The sequence below is a fragment of the Crinia signifera genome, chromosome 8, assembly GCF_055691185.1.
Source record: "Crinia signifera chromosome 8, ASM5569118v1, whole genome shotgun sequence".
NCBI classification, from domain to species: domain Eukaryota; kingdom Metazoa; phylum Chordata; class Amphibia; order Anura; family Myobatrachidae; genus Crinia; species Crinia signifera.
In genome coordinates, this window is record NC_139224.1 from 140,279,325 (window position 1) to 140,296,952 (window position 17,628).

General features: G+C 46.4%; 1 protein-coding gene across 4 annotated transcripts in view; it reads left to right on the plus strand.

Moving 5' to 3' along the window:
- Positions 1-1,270: 1,270 nt before the first annotated feature.
- The window catches only part of COP1 (COP1 E3 ubiquitin ligase), a 162,275-nt gene continuing 145,917 nt past the window's right edge, over positions 1,271-17,628 (plus strand). For 2 of the 4 annotated variants that reach the window (XM_083157268.1, XM_083157269.1), the window contains exons 1-2: positions 1,272-1,729; positions 9,843-9,902. In XM_083157268.1, the coding sequence (XP_083013394.1) occupies positions 1,446-1,729; positions 9,843-9,902 (344 nt within the window). In that variant the 5' untranslated portion in view covers positions 1,272-1,445. Of the gene's footprint in view, positions 1,730-9,842; positions 9,903-17,628 lie in introns of all 4 variants that reach the window. The other 2 variants (XM_083157267.1, XM_083157270.1) reach the window with 2 other exon arrangements.

A 17,628-nucleotide genomic window follows, 5' to 3' on the forward strand; every position in this document is an offset into this window, starting at 1 on the left:
ACGTGATCTTATGTACTGACCGTCCGACCTCCCTGATCCGGTCCGATGTGCACGGGACCGCGCATCGGATCGGATCAGATATCACACACCTGCGATTTTGGGCCGATTTCACCCGAGTGACGAAATCGGATGAAATCGTCCCAAAATCACATAGTGTATAGTGTATGGGGGCCTTAAGACTAAAACTAAATTCTTCTACCAGGAAGAAGAGACAGAAGCCTTACCATGAGGTGGGAGAATGTGAGCTTAGAAAGTGCAGTACTGATTCTATAATGTTTGTGTATTTATTATAATATGTGCAACCTTTTCCTGACAACTTATTTATATTATTTAAAATATTGATAAAACCTATGCTATAGGAAATCTATAGTGATAAATATTATTATTCAGTGTATAAAAAAGCCAATGTTGACACACTAGGGGGGGTTATTCTGGTGTATTCGCTCGGATGAAAATTCGCATCCTTGCGAATGAACTAGATCCCGCCTTGCGAATGGTGGTACGCCGGCCCACCATTCGCAAGGAGCGTACGTTCCCAGTGGCTGCAAATGGATGTTTCAAAGAATGTCAGTGGGAACCTCCCACATCTTTCGATGGTTGACGCCCATTTGAAGGATGTGTAAGGTGCACGCATATGTATGGTTGCTCTTAGCAACCATCCAAATGTGTGTATACTCGGGGGGAAATGGATGGGCAGCTGACATCTGGTGATGCGCAGAAATGCGCATTAAAAAGCATTGCCCCATGTGAACAAATATGCGCTTGCGAATGGACCTGAAGTGACTCCAGTGACTCACGCCCTTGCTCCAATGTTCTATATACTGTAGTGGTAGATTGTGGACTGCATTTTAAAACCCCCCTCTACAAATCCTGCATTTGCCACTGGTCTGGAGTGAGGACAAGAGGATGGTGGCTATTTTTGTGGCCAAGACTTGTCAGGTACCTACTTTATTGCAGCAGGCAGCGCACCATCACTGGGAACTGGTACGCCAACCAATGCCTGTCCTGTAAAATGCTTCATAAGAGTAATAAGATGCAGTCACAGACTTCATGCTATTGCTATGTGGCATCCGACAAGTGCATATCTGGCTGTAGCTGTGTTACAGGAGGTCCTTAGCTTAGCATGACATGCTGAGAGCTGTGACCTGTCACCTAAACTGCGTACGCTGCTGGAGCTGGACATCCGCGATGCTCACGATTCGCCACTGCCAGTAGTTTGTCCTTATTCGGCCGCCGTAACGCAGCAGCGAGCAGCCTGGCAGGCTGTGGGCGTGGCCGACGTCTGGCGTCCGTCACTGGCAGGACGCTTCCGGTGCGCGGCGCTGGCTGCTCTTGTTGACACTTTATTGTTCCAAGTTGGTGAACAGACGGAGAAAGTAATAATGCTACGCCGCTGGGCCTGATCCGGGGAAGGAGACGAGTCCGCAGCAGCCGCGCACAGGATCATGTCCTCCGGCCGCCAGGGCCAGCAACTCCCCGGGCCGGGAGGTGGCACAGGCCCGTCCTCCTCCACTTCATCCTCCGCCCCGTCCAGCTCTTCTTCAGCCGGGCCACCCCTGCGTCCTGGACTCGTCTGCGCCCCCAGCATCCCTCGGCTAGGGGTGGCGAGCAACGGCTCGGCGCTGACTGGGAGGCCGGTGAGCACAGGGCCCAGGAAGCGGCCGCTGCCCACCCCGTTATGTAACGGGCTCATCAACTCGTACGAGGACAAGAGCAACGACTTTGTGTGGTGAGAATGTCCAGCTGGCAGCCAGGCCTGGCCGACCGTGTGGGACTACAGGTCACAGCGTGACCAGCCAGCTGCAGCTCCAGAGGGCTTGGGGGACCTCCTATAGTAGCTGGGCGACCTCACACTGCCCCATATGCCATCCATGGGTAGGGTTACTCGATGGCAGCGCATCTCATTGGGGGGGACCAAGCACCCACAGAGCTGGCTCATATGAGAGATCAATCTGGGACTTGTAGTTTCCATGAAATGCTGGTTATGCCCCCAAGTTGCCTCCCTGCCACCTGTATCTTTTGTATACTTACAGTAGCCCCTTACTGTCATCACAGCACCCTAACCATACAGGTTTTAAGTATATCCATTGAGTAGAGATAACCACTGGAGTAAGGACTGATGAATGACTGTTCTCTGTAATGATCACCTATATAAATGATTAGTAATAATAGCTAATACAACCTAAATTAGGCACTAATTGCCACCTTGGCTTAAGCATGTATAGCCTTAAAACGTGTACTTATAGGGTGCTATGATGACCAAGTTTGTGAACCACTGCCCTAATGTATTCTCACACCCCTCTTGGATACTCCTGGCATCTGCATTATGCATTTGCAAATAAAACCCTGGCAACCCTTCTAATGTTATACAGAAGAATCAGTGAATTACTCTTCTCTCTTAGGATGTCCTATTAAAGGCTAACTCTGATCCTAACCTCCATTTGGGGGTTTTAAGTGTATTGTTCGCTGGCAGCCACTAGATGGTGCAAAACTGTGTTGTTCCTTCCTGGTCTGCAGAGCCGCCTGGCCTGACATTACTGTTAAGGTTTTTTTGTCATTTTGACGGCTTGTAGCTAGTACATTGTATTTCCAATTGGGTTCCCTTATTGTGCAGTTTGCCTATAAAATGATCGGATCTGGTTAGTGTCTATGATCAACTTCTCTCCCCAAAGTGTGTTCTTGCATCACCTTTTATTTGCAGTATTGTGAATGTCTGAGTGTAGCTTTGTGTGGGAGAGAGTTAATCTCCATACACTAAGTCAAGGTATTGCATACAGCCTTGCATATGATACCTTGCCTACTGCCCGCCTGGCCCGCATAGGATACATTGCTTCTTTAGCATACAATGTATTCTATACGATGCCATTGACTGCAGTACTTGTGGCAGCCATGGGGATCTGTAGATCCGATGCGCATGGGACCGCTCATCAGATCGGTTCTGAAGGTAAAACACGATGCAGTACTTCTCACATGATTTATTGGTCAAAATAGTGTGAAAAAGGTTCATATTGTATAAATGTATGGCCACCTCCATAGAAATGAATGGGCAGCCACTGATTGGCTGAGACCTCTCTCAGCCAATCGCTGATTGGCTGAGCGAGGTCTCCGCTAATCAGTGGCTGCCCATTCATGTGTATTGTGTTTTTTTTTTTTTTGCGCCTACTGCCCGGTTTCCCCTGCCCGGTTTGCTGCTCCCTCTGCCCAGCTCTCTGGTCGCCAGAATCCGCCGCCAGGTGCTGTCCCCCGCCTGGCTACGGGCAGCACATAAGTTTTAGCAAATGTCTACATGTGAGATTTGGGATGATTTCATGGCCCGAGTCATCCGAATTGGGTCAATTCGTGCCCAAATCGCATAGTGTATGGGGGGCCTTTAGTGCAATTCCAGCAGGATGTAATGTGCTTGTGCTGTTCCAGAATAGCATACTGCACTAATGTTGGAGATCAAGTCTCGCCAGCAGATTCAGGGTAGATTCTGTCAGGTGGGGCCTTCACACGGGGCAATTTCAGGGCATTTTCTAAGTGATTTCACTAGATCGCTTAGAAAATGCCCCTACATTGGTCCATGTTTAGTGGCATAGTGATGTCTGTTGCCTAATTATTATTATTAATATTATTCAGCATGCTGGATAAATATACTTAATTGTCGGACAGGGCCAGTGTTTTCACCAAAGAACTCTGGCCCTGACAGAACTCTCAGCACACATCGCAGGTACATCACTATGTGCTGAGAGATCTTGCTGAGCTTTCTGAGTGATCTAGCATCGCTCAGCATATCTCCCCGTGTGTAGGCACCTATAAAGAAAAGATGGTTGTCATTATAGAGCAGGCATGTCCAACCTGCGGCCCTCCAGCTGTTGTGAAACTACACATCCCAGTCTGCCTTGCCATAGATTTAGCATTCCCTAATAGCTAAACTGTGGCAAGGCATCCTGGGATGTGTAGTTTCACAACAGCTGGAGGGCCGCAGGTTGGACATACCTGTTATAGAGTATGGCCTAACATTGAAGGCATTCATTGCTTTTTCATAAACCCCTTTGGTTGATCATGTGACTGATTAAAAATTGTGTAACACCCACAAAGCCTTGTTTCATTTTCAGAAGTTGTTGCAGGCACATAACAATGTTCTGCGTTATATGTATGTACACTCGCACACACTCTCTTTGGTAGCTGGTTAAAAAAAATTTCATTCCACATTTTGTAGTTTTCCCCATCCATGCCTTTCATCATAATTTTGGCATTATTCCTACATTTTTAATTATAGTTAATTAGAGTTCATCATTCTGGCATTCAACTTTAATGATTTTCATTTACGGTAACCTTACAGGGGATGGCTTTTACTGTCGCTTGGACAGTTTGGTGCCATGTTAAACAGCATAATTAGTCTGTGCCTTCTTTAACTGGCTCTGAGTTCTGGTCTTTCCAGGACAAGAAAGATGTTTTCAGGAAACAGCCCTCCCAAAGAGTAAACTCCTGTCTTCCCTTCTAACAACTGGACCATTGTCACGTTCAGCGCGATAGGGGATTATTCTCCTTACTTTGAATAATGCAATATAAAAAGCTCTCTGCTAAAACCTAGCTGTGCGATATGTAATGTACATGGAAGTTTCTATATTGTCATCATTTAGAGCAGGGCTTGACAATTTTATCAAAATCTAGGAGCAAGTATAAAAGTGTAGGAGCCAGACAAACTAAATCTCTGTCAAGGCTTCAGCATCTCCCCTGAGGGTCTCTCACTGTTTTTAGTACATATAAATGGAGAAAGTGGCCCTGCATAATTCAAGTGCCCCTACACATATTAACATCAGCCATCTTGTGTGCTGCCCGTACACATATAAATGAAAATAACTTACATAAATTACAGATCAAATAAAAACTGCTGTGAGGGCATCTAACAACTTCTGCCCTCACCTAAAGTCACATCCTGGTCAAAAAACAGAAGTGGATCTAAACATAACCCTACACATATTGAGCAGTATTCAATGCCCTGATGGCGAGTTATCAATGTCAATGGTGAGAAGTATTCAACTCCCTTCCCTTAGGTGAGGTTCACTTGCCGTTTCCACTTCGCTGGTTCCCTAAGGTTAGGTGGAAATATCAAGTGTGGCCATTAAAATGTCGAGGCTCGCCATAAAATGCGGCAGACTTCGGCATTTGTGAAAACCTCGCCATTTATGGGGTTGTTCACCAGCCCCAGAGCAAGCATTTTGCCCTTACATTGAATATGCAAGGATTTCAGGTTGTGCAAGTGTCACTCGCTCAGTGTGGCAGTGTATCTTTTGATGCCTGCCTTCTTCTGTCAGTCCGCATCCGTCAGACTCGTCGCCTGAGACTCTCAGGTTGGTGGCTCTGCGGGCGAGGTGATGGCCTGGGCGAATGCTGAATCTTTTGTCATTCAACACCAGCGCCGCCACAGACTGGGCTGGGGCCGGAGCCGCCGGACCAGTAAGCCACCTTGCAATCCTGGCAGGCAGGCAGCCAAGCTGTTGGGCTGCCTGCAGTGAAATGCTGCTCAGATCTCTCCTCGTCGCCTCAGTGGGGAACTGCTGCGGCATGCGGCGCAGGAGGAGGGCACATCATGATGACACATCTCCTTCCAGCGCATGCTGCGGCGGAGTGTCAGTTATGGATCTCTTCCAGAAATGGGGCGGGCCACGGGCAGAACTAGAAGTCGGGCAGGCCAGACGAGGATGACCTGAAGCTGCCAGCGCAGTATTCACGGACCTGGTCACTTATTTTGGTCAAAGAGCTGGGTGTTGGGATCTGGTCACCAGGAAGTAAAAGCTGGTCTCCATGGCAATTTGGCACCCGGGATTTGTCGAGCCCTGATTTAGAGCAAGTGTTGCTTGCCAGTGTTAACAATTAACGTTATTGCTATGCTATTAATTTGAAAAGTAGCTGTTCTTGGGAGTGCACCTATCTCATACACACCCTACATAGTTAGGAAATCATTCCAGAAAAATGGTGCAGTTACTTCATTGGGAACCTTTGACACTGCTAAGACACCTAGGGAATCTCTGTGGCTTAGAAGTGTTAAGGTGGCCATATACCAGTGCTATTTGGCCCGAGTTTTCTGGATTCTGATATATTGCACCGAGAAATCAAACAAATGTATTTTTGATCCGATGCACGTGCATAAATGCTTGAGGTGCGATCTGTTGGATCGGACAGCACTTCCTGGCATGGTGTGCTATATATCACATGCAAAAGGACTGCATGTGATCCTGCCCCCAGGGAAGATATGGGGCAGGTCAATGGGGATTGGCTGGATCTACGCTGCTGTGAGAAGTCGCAGCAGTCTGGCCACCTTTAGTTCATGTCATAGGTTTTGTGCATGGAGAGGTAGATAAAGAGCTAGTTAGCCCTAAAGCTGGATACACATTATAAAGCTGGGTATACACCTAAAAGATTCCTGGGTACTTGTTTCGGTACTTGTTTCCTAGCACGGCGCCCATCGCATCGTATACCATAAGCCTTACAATGGTATGTGATGCGACACGATGGCACCCGATGTTATACAATTTAAAATCGTATACCATTGTATATGGCATACAATGCGATGGAATACGTTTTTAAATTGTATAAGCACCCTAATGGGTGCTTTCAATGTTAAATGGCCCCCCTATAAGATTATTAATTGTATAAGCACCGTAGTAGGTGCTTACAATGGTAAAAGCACCCCCACTATCAACGCCAACCCGAAGCGTGGCGAGCCAGCGAGGGGCGGCGGTACGCGTCCTCCGACCTTTTCATACCCCCACCATCCACGTCGGCGTGGAGTTGATTTTAGATAGTGTGGCGAGGGGACGCGGAATACAATACGCGGGGCTCGCTGCGCTCGCCACGCTTCTGGCTTGGTGGCTCGCTGCACTCGCCACACTATAAAATCAACTCCACGCCGACGTGGATACTGGGGGCATGAAAAGGTCGCAGGACGCCTACCGCAGCCCCTCGCGGGCTCGCTGCGTTTGCCACGCTTCAGGTTGGCATTGATAGTGGGGGTGCATTTAACATTGTAAGCAACTATTAGGGTGCTTATACAATTAAAAATTGTATAGGGGGGGACATTTAACATTGAAAGCACCCATTAGGGTGCTTATACAATTTAAAATCGCATGCGGCTATATAGCATGCGATGCGATACAATGCATTAGATGCCATACGATTGAAAATCGTGGGCGCCGTGCTAGGAAACAAGTACCCTTGTTTCCTAGCACGGTGCCCATCGCATACCATGGCATGGCATGGTATGCGATATTCGGGTAAATGACCCGGAGTGTACAATTAAATATCGCATGCCAGCAAATGGCATGCGATGCGATTTTTAATTGTACAAGCACTCTGATGGGTGCTTACAATGTTAAATGCACCCCCATTGTCAACGCCACCCCCACTATTAACGCCAACCCATAGTGTGGCGACTGCGGCGGTACACGTCCTCCGACCTTTTCATACCCCCACTATCCACGTCGGCGTGGAGTTGACTTTAGATAGTGTGGCGAGCCACCGAGCCCGAAGCGTGGCGAGTGGCCGCAGAATACATGTTAAGTAATCCACGTCCCCTCGCGGGGCTCGCAGTGCTCGCCACACTATCTAAAGTCAACTGCACGCCGACATGGATAGTGGGGGTATGAAAAGGTCGGAGGACGCGTATGATATGATAGAGGGGGTGTCGTTGACAGTGGGGGTGCATTTAACATTGTAAGCACCCATGAGGGTGCTTGTACAATTAAAAATCGCATCGCATGCGATGCACTGCGATCGTGGCCGCCGTGCTAGGAAACAAGTACCGATTCCTGTCCAGTCTGTCTGTTGGAAATTAAAATTGGGTAATGTACGGGAACAAATGACAATCAGACATTTGCTACCAAAGGCCAGAAATTTTACAAAAATGGCCCTTCTGATAAATGGATTTAGCCAAATTGACTCGTGCCCATTCTTGTCTGTTAAACAGTGTTTGGGAGTAAACAGTCCTTTCTTGGTCCCATACATTACCAGATTTGGGTGTGCTATAGTTCGCAGATAGTGTCACTTTACCTTCCACATCATGTCCCCCCCCAACTCATGTCAATCTTGTGCATCTCAACCTTTTGTATTGCTGCATGGTGGTTGGTGACCTAAATTCTGCATAAAGGTACATGTCAAAGGAACACAACTACCAAGTCTGTTTCAGGACATTACTATAATTTCAGTTAATTTATATGAAGTGCACTTCAAAGGTTATGTTCTTTTTATGAAATATATTTTAATAAATCTTTATATTTAAAATATTGTATTTATTGATTAATTTACTGAGCAAAGCTGCGCCTCTTAAGGTAACAGCAACTTTTTTGCCGTAGTTACTTATATTCTGTACTTGCAGTCTTGATTAAAGGTACACATCCTTTATAAACGGCAGCAGTGGTGCTCAGTCTAATTCATTGATTTATTTTGTTGTTCTTAGTCTAGCTAACCAGCGCTCCTGATTGACCCTAGGGCCACTTTTTTTTATTGTCATTACTGTAAGGGGCTATTTATTTCTCGCTGCTGTCTGGCATCTGCACATCAACAGGAAATCTGGAACCACAGCATTTCACATTTAATGCACAATGCAAATCAAAATAATGGACTTAAAGTGAAAGACAAATGTTTAGAACAGCCACCACTTTCACCCCCTTTCCCCCCCACCCCCCTCCTGCATCTCATGACCAGCATTAACAATCATTCAATTCTCCTTTTATGGCTTCATATATTTATGCGACTTTTGATAGTGAGAAGTCACGTAAGAATTCCCTTGAACCGCCCAGGAGCTTCCCAGGCAGCCGGATTGCTGCTAGTCCTTCTGCATGCAATCCCAATCCCTCCTGCTGGGAGGCTTGCAGGTCCAATCTCTGATCTGATGCACATGAGACCGCGCATCAGATCGGAAAAGCCCATCGCATACCGTATTTAGTAGTATGCGATATTCGCGTAAAATTAACTGGAATGTACAATTAAATATTGCATGCCAGCAAATGGCATGCGATGTGATGCAATTTTTAATTCTACTAGCACCGTGATGGGTGCTTACAATGTTAAATGCACCCTCATTGTCAATGCGACCCCCACTATTAACGCCAACCCGAAGCGTGGCGAGCGCAGCGGTACGCGTCCTCCGACATTTTCATACCCCCACTAACCACGTCGGCATGGAGTTGATTTTAGATAGTGTGGCGAGCGCAGAGAGCCATCGAGCCCGAAGCGTGGCGGGCTACAATTAAAAATCGTATTGCATGCAATATAGCTGAGATGCAGTACGATGAACATCGTGGGCGCTGTGCTAATACACAAGTACCATTATATCTTAATCGAGTTCATGCAGCTGTGTTAGGGGTACTTGAGGGCCAGGGTTGTGGAACTACAGTACTAGTTTATCTTGTTCTTCATCTGCAAACAGCAATGTTTGTCTTGTTGGTCCAGAACTGGAATATCTTACTGATACTTGACATTTCTGTGTGGCACTGAAGCCACGGCTCTATTTGTTTGGGTTAGTAACGTACGGGGCAATCTGACTAGTTCCGTGTGTATGCCCCATAGCGATGGCAATGCGTGGACCCATGTGTCTCCATCGCCTGTAGATAAGGACAGTGCCTAGCAAAACACTGTTTAGTAGATTGCTCGGCGTACATTGCAGGTGCATTGCTTGTGTGCCACAATGTGTGCTGAGCGATCTGTGCTTAAGCACCCCGCTCAGCATGGAGGCTGCCCCGTGTGTACGGGGTTTTCGTTTTTGGGTGGTTGTCTATTAAAGACTGGGAAAATGTTTTTCTTATGATGACTGCAGTTTTATCTTATGTTTATGTCAATTATTTGTCTGTTTCTTCCAGCCCCATCTGTTTTGATATGATCGAGGAAGCCTACATGACAAAATGTGGACACAGCTTCTGGTAAGGAGACTTCTATAAATCTTCCTATTCATGTTACTTAGAACGTTCTCACTATTGTTGAGCCTCTGTGGTTTTTGATTTGTTGCCAACTTAAAGGGGTTATGAGTGGTATGATATCCAGACTTTAGGGTGACAGTAATAGGGTTGACCACTATTGGTCGGCATGGTCAAAGTTCAACATGGTTCAAAGTTCAACATGATAATGGTAGACACAGCACACCGTTGTAATAAGTTTTTCATCTTTATTTTTTATTGTTTTTCGTTTCGTTGTCTTGAAAATTTTCATACTTAACAATCGTCACAGACTACGATTGGGAACGGAAAAGGGGTAGCTGAACAAGGCACCATGGGCCTGATTTTTAATCCGCATGCTTCTTCCCGCGTTCAAACAGGGGAGCAATGTTTTCATAATGTGCATGCGCATTTCTGCTCATGTGCATACAATGGGTGCAAGCGGGCATGGCGAATGCCGCCTCCACCAGTGCGGGCGTGGGGCAGCAGTGAGGGGATGCGCCTATGGGTATGCCCAGCATTTCATAGGTCTTCTCATGGAAATGGGGTATGAAAAGGTTGGAGTACCGCCCCTCGTGGCCTCGCGCTCGCCACGCTTCGGGTTGACGTTTATCATGGCGTTGCGTTAACAATGGGGGGGGGGGCATTTTACATAATAATTAACCTTCATGGTGGGTATACAATTGAAAATAGGGTCTGGGGTGCCATTTAACATTGGGTACAATGTAAAAATCGGGTCGGTCGCATCGCATGCCATTGTAATGGCATTCGATGCAACTGATTTTTAAATTGTACAGGAACTTCTTTAAACCCTGAAAATCGGGTCCCATCGCATACCTTAAGTTATGGTATGCGATGGGACCCGACGGGCGCCGTGCTAGGAAACAAGTACCTTTTAGCAATATAAAGGTAGGTGCCTGCATACATCTGGGTCCAAATGTCCTTCCATGTCTGTGCTCTATCTATTTAATAATGATCTTAAGCAATTTGTGAATTTAGTGTAAAGATTTCTGAAAGTCGATATTGCATTAGTGCATTTTTGTGGGCTACAGTTTGTTCAAACATTTGTGTTTACATTTGATGGAAAAGGTGAAGAAGCGTGTACAGAATGTACCGTATGCGTGTTAAACTATGCAACAGTGTTATGCAGTCAGATTGCCAACACTGATAATATCAACACTTGGCATTGTCTGTAATCTGTATGTTGCCATATGAAATGTTGACACTAGGGTAATGGGGCCTACACATGGGGAGATGTACTGATGAGCTTTCTTAGTGATTCTAGAATGCTCAGCATGCAGCGCTGCATAGCGATGTGTCGCTGAGTGATCTATCAGGGCCAGTGTTCTCCGGTGAGAACACTAACCCCGACACCGGAGATTATAGATTTATCCAGCCTGCTGGATAGTAATCACCAGGCGATAACGAGGCATGGGGCTGCACATCGCTATCGGTATTGTACCTACACGGAACGATGTAGGGGCATTTTCTAAGCGATCCAGTGAGATCGTTGAGACTGTTTGTTTCTAAATTGCTATGTGTCTCTAAGCCCTTTTTTAGAGATCAAATAAATACCACAGTGTGGACTTTCTGATCACATCAACTATTCATCAGTGTCGGCATGCTGAATGTAGACTGAATATACCGGGCCCTTAAAATACTAGATTATCTCACACTGGTATATATTCGATCACTGTCAAAACTGCCGTCTTGCCGAAAAGACGGCAATTATCGACATGAACACATCGGAAAGGGGTTCCGATGTATTCAATATTAGCTTTTTTTTCCCGGCATGTCAAAATCTTTCGACATGCCGAAAAGCAGGTGGATTGACGGAAGAGCCATCAATTCACCTGCTTTTGGCTGAAACACAGCCAAAACTGCTGTGTTTCCGTCATTCTCAATCCGGCATAACAAGATGCCGGATTGAGGCAGGGAGGACGGCGCTGGGTAAGCAGCAGCAGCTTACACAGCGCTGTCCTCCTGTCCACCTTACACCGCCGCCCGCACCCTCCCGTACATACCTGCCGCCGAGACGGGTGAGAGCAGCTCACCCGGCTCCATCCAGGCTCCCTCGCCGTCTCCCGCTGCCGCACTCACCCGGTCCGAGCGCCGGCCGGGTGAGTGTCAATCATCGGCCAAATCAGACCAGGATTTGGCCGATGAATTGAATAATGGATGCCGGATCCATTCCGGCAAAATGGATCCGGCATCCATTGAATACTGCCCACTGTATCGAGAAATCTGACCCACTGCTCGAGCAGTCGCTTCAGGTAAACTCATAACTTTAGCAATGTGTTGTCCTGACATCACAGCTGGGCAGGTATTTAAATTTCTCCACAACCTTTGAAGCCAGTGTATGGATGGTCAGCGGGCCGCATGTTACTTGCAGCCAGATGTGACAATATATCTGCAGATATCAAGCATCAGCTGAACTACAGTCACTCAGACCTATCCGGTTCACACAACCACCGTTCTGCTAGCGATACTGTGTGTCTGCTCAATTGGCCAAAATTTCCTCCCAATGTGTCCGCAGCTGAAGACTTTGATCTATGAAATTTTTTTTGATTGACTGTCAATGTTACATTGTGGAGGAAAATAAATACTTAGCATTGAATTAAAAAAAAAAAAAAAACATTCTTGGGAATGAATTGGAGGCAAAACCGGAGATTGTGATCCATTTGGTTTTCTTCTTTGTTTTTTAAACTTTTTTTATTTAGGTGCTTTGAGCCAGGATATTTTTTTGGTACTTCTTTACTTTCACGGCGCCAGCATGGCGCCGCGCGTACTTCCGGGTTACGCTCGCCACTAACTAAGTAAAATAAACTAAGTTTTTTTTTTTTTTTTTTAAATTCTGTTTTTATTGAGTTAAAGTATACAAGTACAGAGATTAGAGAAGTAGTAACATGTATCTTTGCGAATGATTTAGGTTACAGAAGTTGGCATTACATTTACAATAATCGTTACAGTATTGCAGTCTCAAATTTAACAGCATAACATACAAGGGTATTCTTATAACCAGGGAAAAATAGGAGGGGGGGGGGGGGGTTCGGGGATGGAGGGTTTCTAAAGTTGAGTGGGAGGAGGGGGGGGGGGGGGGTGAGGGGGTTGTCCAATCCTTAATAGTAGCTTTTAATTAGTCGTAGAGTCGCAAAGTGATGGAAGAGAGGATTGATAGGGTCTTCCATGGGCCACCATATAGTCTTTGTATGGGTTGGAAGATTTGTAGTTTAACCATGGAAGCCAAATGGCCGTGAATTCTGACATCCTATCTTTAGAGCTGAGGAGCAAGTCCTCCATGTTCATGTAATAGTCTATCCTCGAAAACCAGGTAAGACGGGTGGGTGGATTCTGGGACTTCCAGAGAGCAGGGATTACTGCACGGGCTGCGTTGCTTAGGTGCCGTAGTATGGATTTTTTATGTGAGGGAAGCGGTATAGTTGAGTGGTTTAGCAACCAGAAGGAGGGGTTGGTGGGGATAGGAGTGAGTGTGATGTCCGATGACACAGAGATTACCTCCCTCCAGAATGGTTGAATTAGAGGGCATGACCACCATATATGAACCATGGTGCCTAAATCTTTCCGGCACCTCCAGCAGGTAGGGGAGTTTGACGGGGATATTGTGTGGAGAAGGGATGGGTGTCTGTACCATCTCATCAGAAGTTTATATTGGGTTTCTTTGACTTGAGTGCATATGGAGCTTGTATGGGTTTTCATGAAGATAGCCTCCCATTCCCCCTCTGTGATTTTGATATCTAGGTCTTTTTCCCACTTCCTGAGAAAGGGCATGGTTTCCTGAGGAGTATGTTGTTGTAGGATTTGGTATAGGGAAGATATTATATGTTTAGGGTGAGCAGGGGAGATACATAGTCTCTCGAAGGGGGATAGTTCTCTAGAGGCCTGTTTTAGTGTGTTCTTTGTGTGAAGGAAATGCCTAACCTGGAGATATTTCCAGAAGTCTGATTGTGGGATATCCCATTTTTTCCGGATGTCAGAGAATTGCAGCACTACCGAGTTTTGTGTTAGTTGGCCTAGCCTAAAGAGGCCCTCCAGGGCCCACGGTTTGTAGTGGGAGAGAGTAATGCCTGGTGTGAAAGCTGGGTTCCCCAGGAAAGATGTGAGGGGGCCTATGTCTGAGGAAATCCTCGGTTTCTTGCGTAAGAGCTTCCATGCCTTCAATGTAGCGGAGATGGTCGGGTGCTGATGTGAGAGTCTAGGAAGGGATGGAAGCCAGGGGAAAATTTCGGGGTACTGTTGAGCGTATAGTCCCTCCAAAACCACCCATTGTTTGAGCTCCCTACTTCGTGTCCAATCTAGGACCCTGCTTAGCATGATGGCTTGGTGATATTTTCTAACATCCGGAAGTTGGAATCCACCCTGAGCGGTTGACCGCATCAGGGTGGATTTGCTAATCCTGGGGGTTTTGCGAGCCCAGATAAACTGTTGGATCAGGGATTGGATGGTCTGAAACCAGGAGTCTGGGATCTTAATCGGGAGCGCTTGAAGGAGATACAGTAGGCGAGGGAGTGTGTTCATTTTGACAACGCCGATACGACCTAACCATGAGATTGTTTTGTATTGCCAACTGCAAAAATCCTTTTTGATAGCTTTGAGGATGGGATGGAAGTTTAGGGTGAATAGTTGAGAGAGATCTCTAGGGAGTTGGACTCCCAGGTATGTGATATCTTTCCAAATAAATGGATAGAGGGCTTTTAGGGCAGTTATTTCTTTGGGAGGTGCGGAGATGTTTAGGGCATATGATTTAGTGGTATTCACCTTAAAATTGGAAAGGGCGCTAAAAGTGTTCAGTTCCTGCATAAAATGTGGGAGTGAGTGGGAGGGTTGTGTAAGGATTGTCAGGACATCGTCTGCGAATAGGGCTAGTTTATAATTGGTGTCGTTAACTTGTAGGCCTGTGATTTGGTTATTCTTCCTAATTGCCCTAGCGAGGGCTTCGATACATAAGACAAAGATGAGGGGGGAGAGTGGGCAACCCTGTCTTGTACCATTGCTAATGGAAAAAGTGTCAGATAGGGTTCCGTTTACTTTAACTCTGGCAGAGGGTTGTGAGTAAAGAGCCAGTATTCTATGGAGTGACACCTGCCCTAACCCAATGTGTTCCAGCACTGCCCTCATGAAGTCCCAGTTGACCCTGTCGAAAGCCTTTTCGGCGTCGGTTGACAGTAAAATGGTGGGGATTTGGCTCTTGGAGGCTAGATGAATTAGAGAGATTATTTTTGTAGTGTTGTCTTTTGCCTCGCGGCCGGGAACGAAGCCGACTTGGTCATTGTGTATGAGCATGGGGAGAAATTCGTTCAGTCTAGTGGCCAGTAATTTTGCATATAGTTTTAGATCTACGTTGAGCAGGGATATTGGTCTGTAGCTGGGGCAGATTGAGGGATCTTTTCCTTGTTTTGGGATTACAGTGATTTGAGCTTCTAGGGACTGAGGGGGGAAATAATGGGTAGCTGTTATGGAGTTAAAGACTTGGACTATTTTAGGGGTAAGAACATCCCTGAAGGTTTTGTAGTATGTTGCCGGGAATCCGTCCGGGCCGGGGCTCTTGCCTGAAGGCAGAGAGGCTATGGCACGGTCTACCTCCAGTGTAGTGAAGGGCTCGTCTAGGGAGGTTCTAGCTGCCGACGGGAGTGTGGGGTATGCGACCCTTTCTAGATATCGTTTAGAGTTAATTAGGTTTGGGATAGGGTTTGTTGTTGAGGATGGGTCTGAGAGGTTGTATAGCGCCGAGTAGTATTCTTTAAAACAGGCTGCAATTTCCGGTGTTTTAAAGCAGAGTGTACCTGATTTATTTTTCATGTTTGAAATAAAGGAGGCTGTTTTCTGGGCCCTAAGAGCCTGCGCCAGTAGGCGTCCAGGCTTGTTGCCCCACTGATAGTATCTGTATTTACATTTTCGTATGGATGCTTGAGTTTTAAGGTTGAGTAGTTTTTTCAGTTGGTCGCGGGCTTCAGCTAGGTCTAGGAGGTCGCCGGGTGCTAGGGAGGATTTGTGGCGAGTTTCTAGGAGGTGAATTTTTTGCAGTAGTGATTCTACAGCTGATGGTCTAGATTTTTTCATATATGAGCCTAGTTGGATCAGTTTTCCTCGCATTACGCATTTATGCGCTTCCCAGAGGGTCGTTTTGGATACCTCGTCTGTCTCGTTGATAGAGAAGTAGTCGGCTAAGGTTTTATCTAGTTCGGATTTGCAATATTTGTCTTGAAGGAGAGATTCATTGAGGCGCCAAGACCATTGGGCTGGGTTGCGATAGGAAGTCGCTAGGGTCAGAAAAACTGGGGCGTGGTCTGATAGATGGATCGATCCGATATCGGCTTGGATTATCTGTGGGAGGTGTCTGTGGCTAATAAATAAGTAGTCTAGTCGGGAGTAAGTTTGGTGCGGATGGGAGAAAAAGGTATAGTCGCGGCCATTAGGGTTCAAAACTCTCCACGAGTCAGCTAGTTGTGAGTTGTGTAATAGCTTCCTTACTTGTTTATGTTTGCGTATTGAAAATCTAGGCGAGGGGGGGGAGGTGTCTACCGGTGGGTCCATGGTCCAATTGAGGTCACCTCCTAAAATAACAGTTCCCTTATATAGAGGTTCTAATTTTGGTAAGTGGGAGCTAAGAAATGTAGATTGATTGCTGTTAGGGGCATAGAGGGCTATGAATGTGTAGGGACTGGAGAAGATTGTGCAAGTGACTACCAGTATTCTACCTGGGACTATTTTATGAGTCTTGATTTCCGTAACTTGTAGGGATCGTGAGAATACAACAGCTACACCTTTCGTTTTGCTGTCAGGGTTGTTTGAGTAGTATGCTAAGGGGAATCTATAATTGGTCAGGGAGGGAGGACGTGCGGATCCTTTAAAGTGAGTTTCTTGTATCAGAGCTACATCCACCCTCTCCGACCAAAGCATATTCAGTAATTGAGATCTTTTTTCAGGGACGTTCAGGCCTCTAGCGTTGAATGAGACAATTTTAAGTTTACCTGGACTTGACATCCTGGGTAGGGTATGGTTCAGCAGAAGGACGTTCGGATTGGACTAAGGGGACAAGAGTATATGAGGGTGGGATGAGGGAAAACAAAGGGTAAAAAAGTACAAGAAAAATAAACATCAGTAATATGTAACAACCCGCCATGAGACAACCTGTTGTATTGTACATTCGGTGTCCCATTGGGCCAAGTAGGCCAAGTGCGGGGTTTGGGGGTAACTAGGGGACGCCGCCTGGGGCGCCACATTGAGAGTGTTGCATAGTACACTTCAAGAAGATAATTACAGTGTTAGTTAAACCAACCCTAACTTAATGGTAAGAGAAAAAGAAAAAAAAAACATTTAAACTTTGTTATAAAGGAACAAAAAAGAACGGCGGAGACCAGTCTGTCTCACAAATATATAGTAGGGGCGTCATTAGACGGTTTTTTTTGGTGAGCAGGTGAAAGGGTTTGTCTCACCCGACCGTCGACACCCGGGAAGTCCATGGATCGCTGGAGTCTGGGAGATAATCATGTCGACCCAGAGGGTGATGGGTCTTTGGCGGGAATGTTCTGGATGCAGGCCTGAGCCATGGAGGATTTCTTGCTAGAGTCTCGAGTAGTTTGCCATGGTGTTCCATTTTTGTTCAGCTGAGGAGGGGTCAAGTCTGGTGGGTTAAATTCCCAATCCGGAATCTTCATGGGGGGAAGGCCGAGGCCAGAGCAAAAGGTTGGGAGAT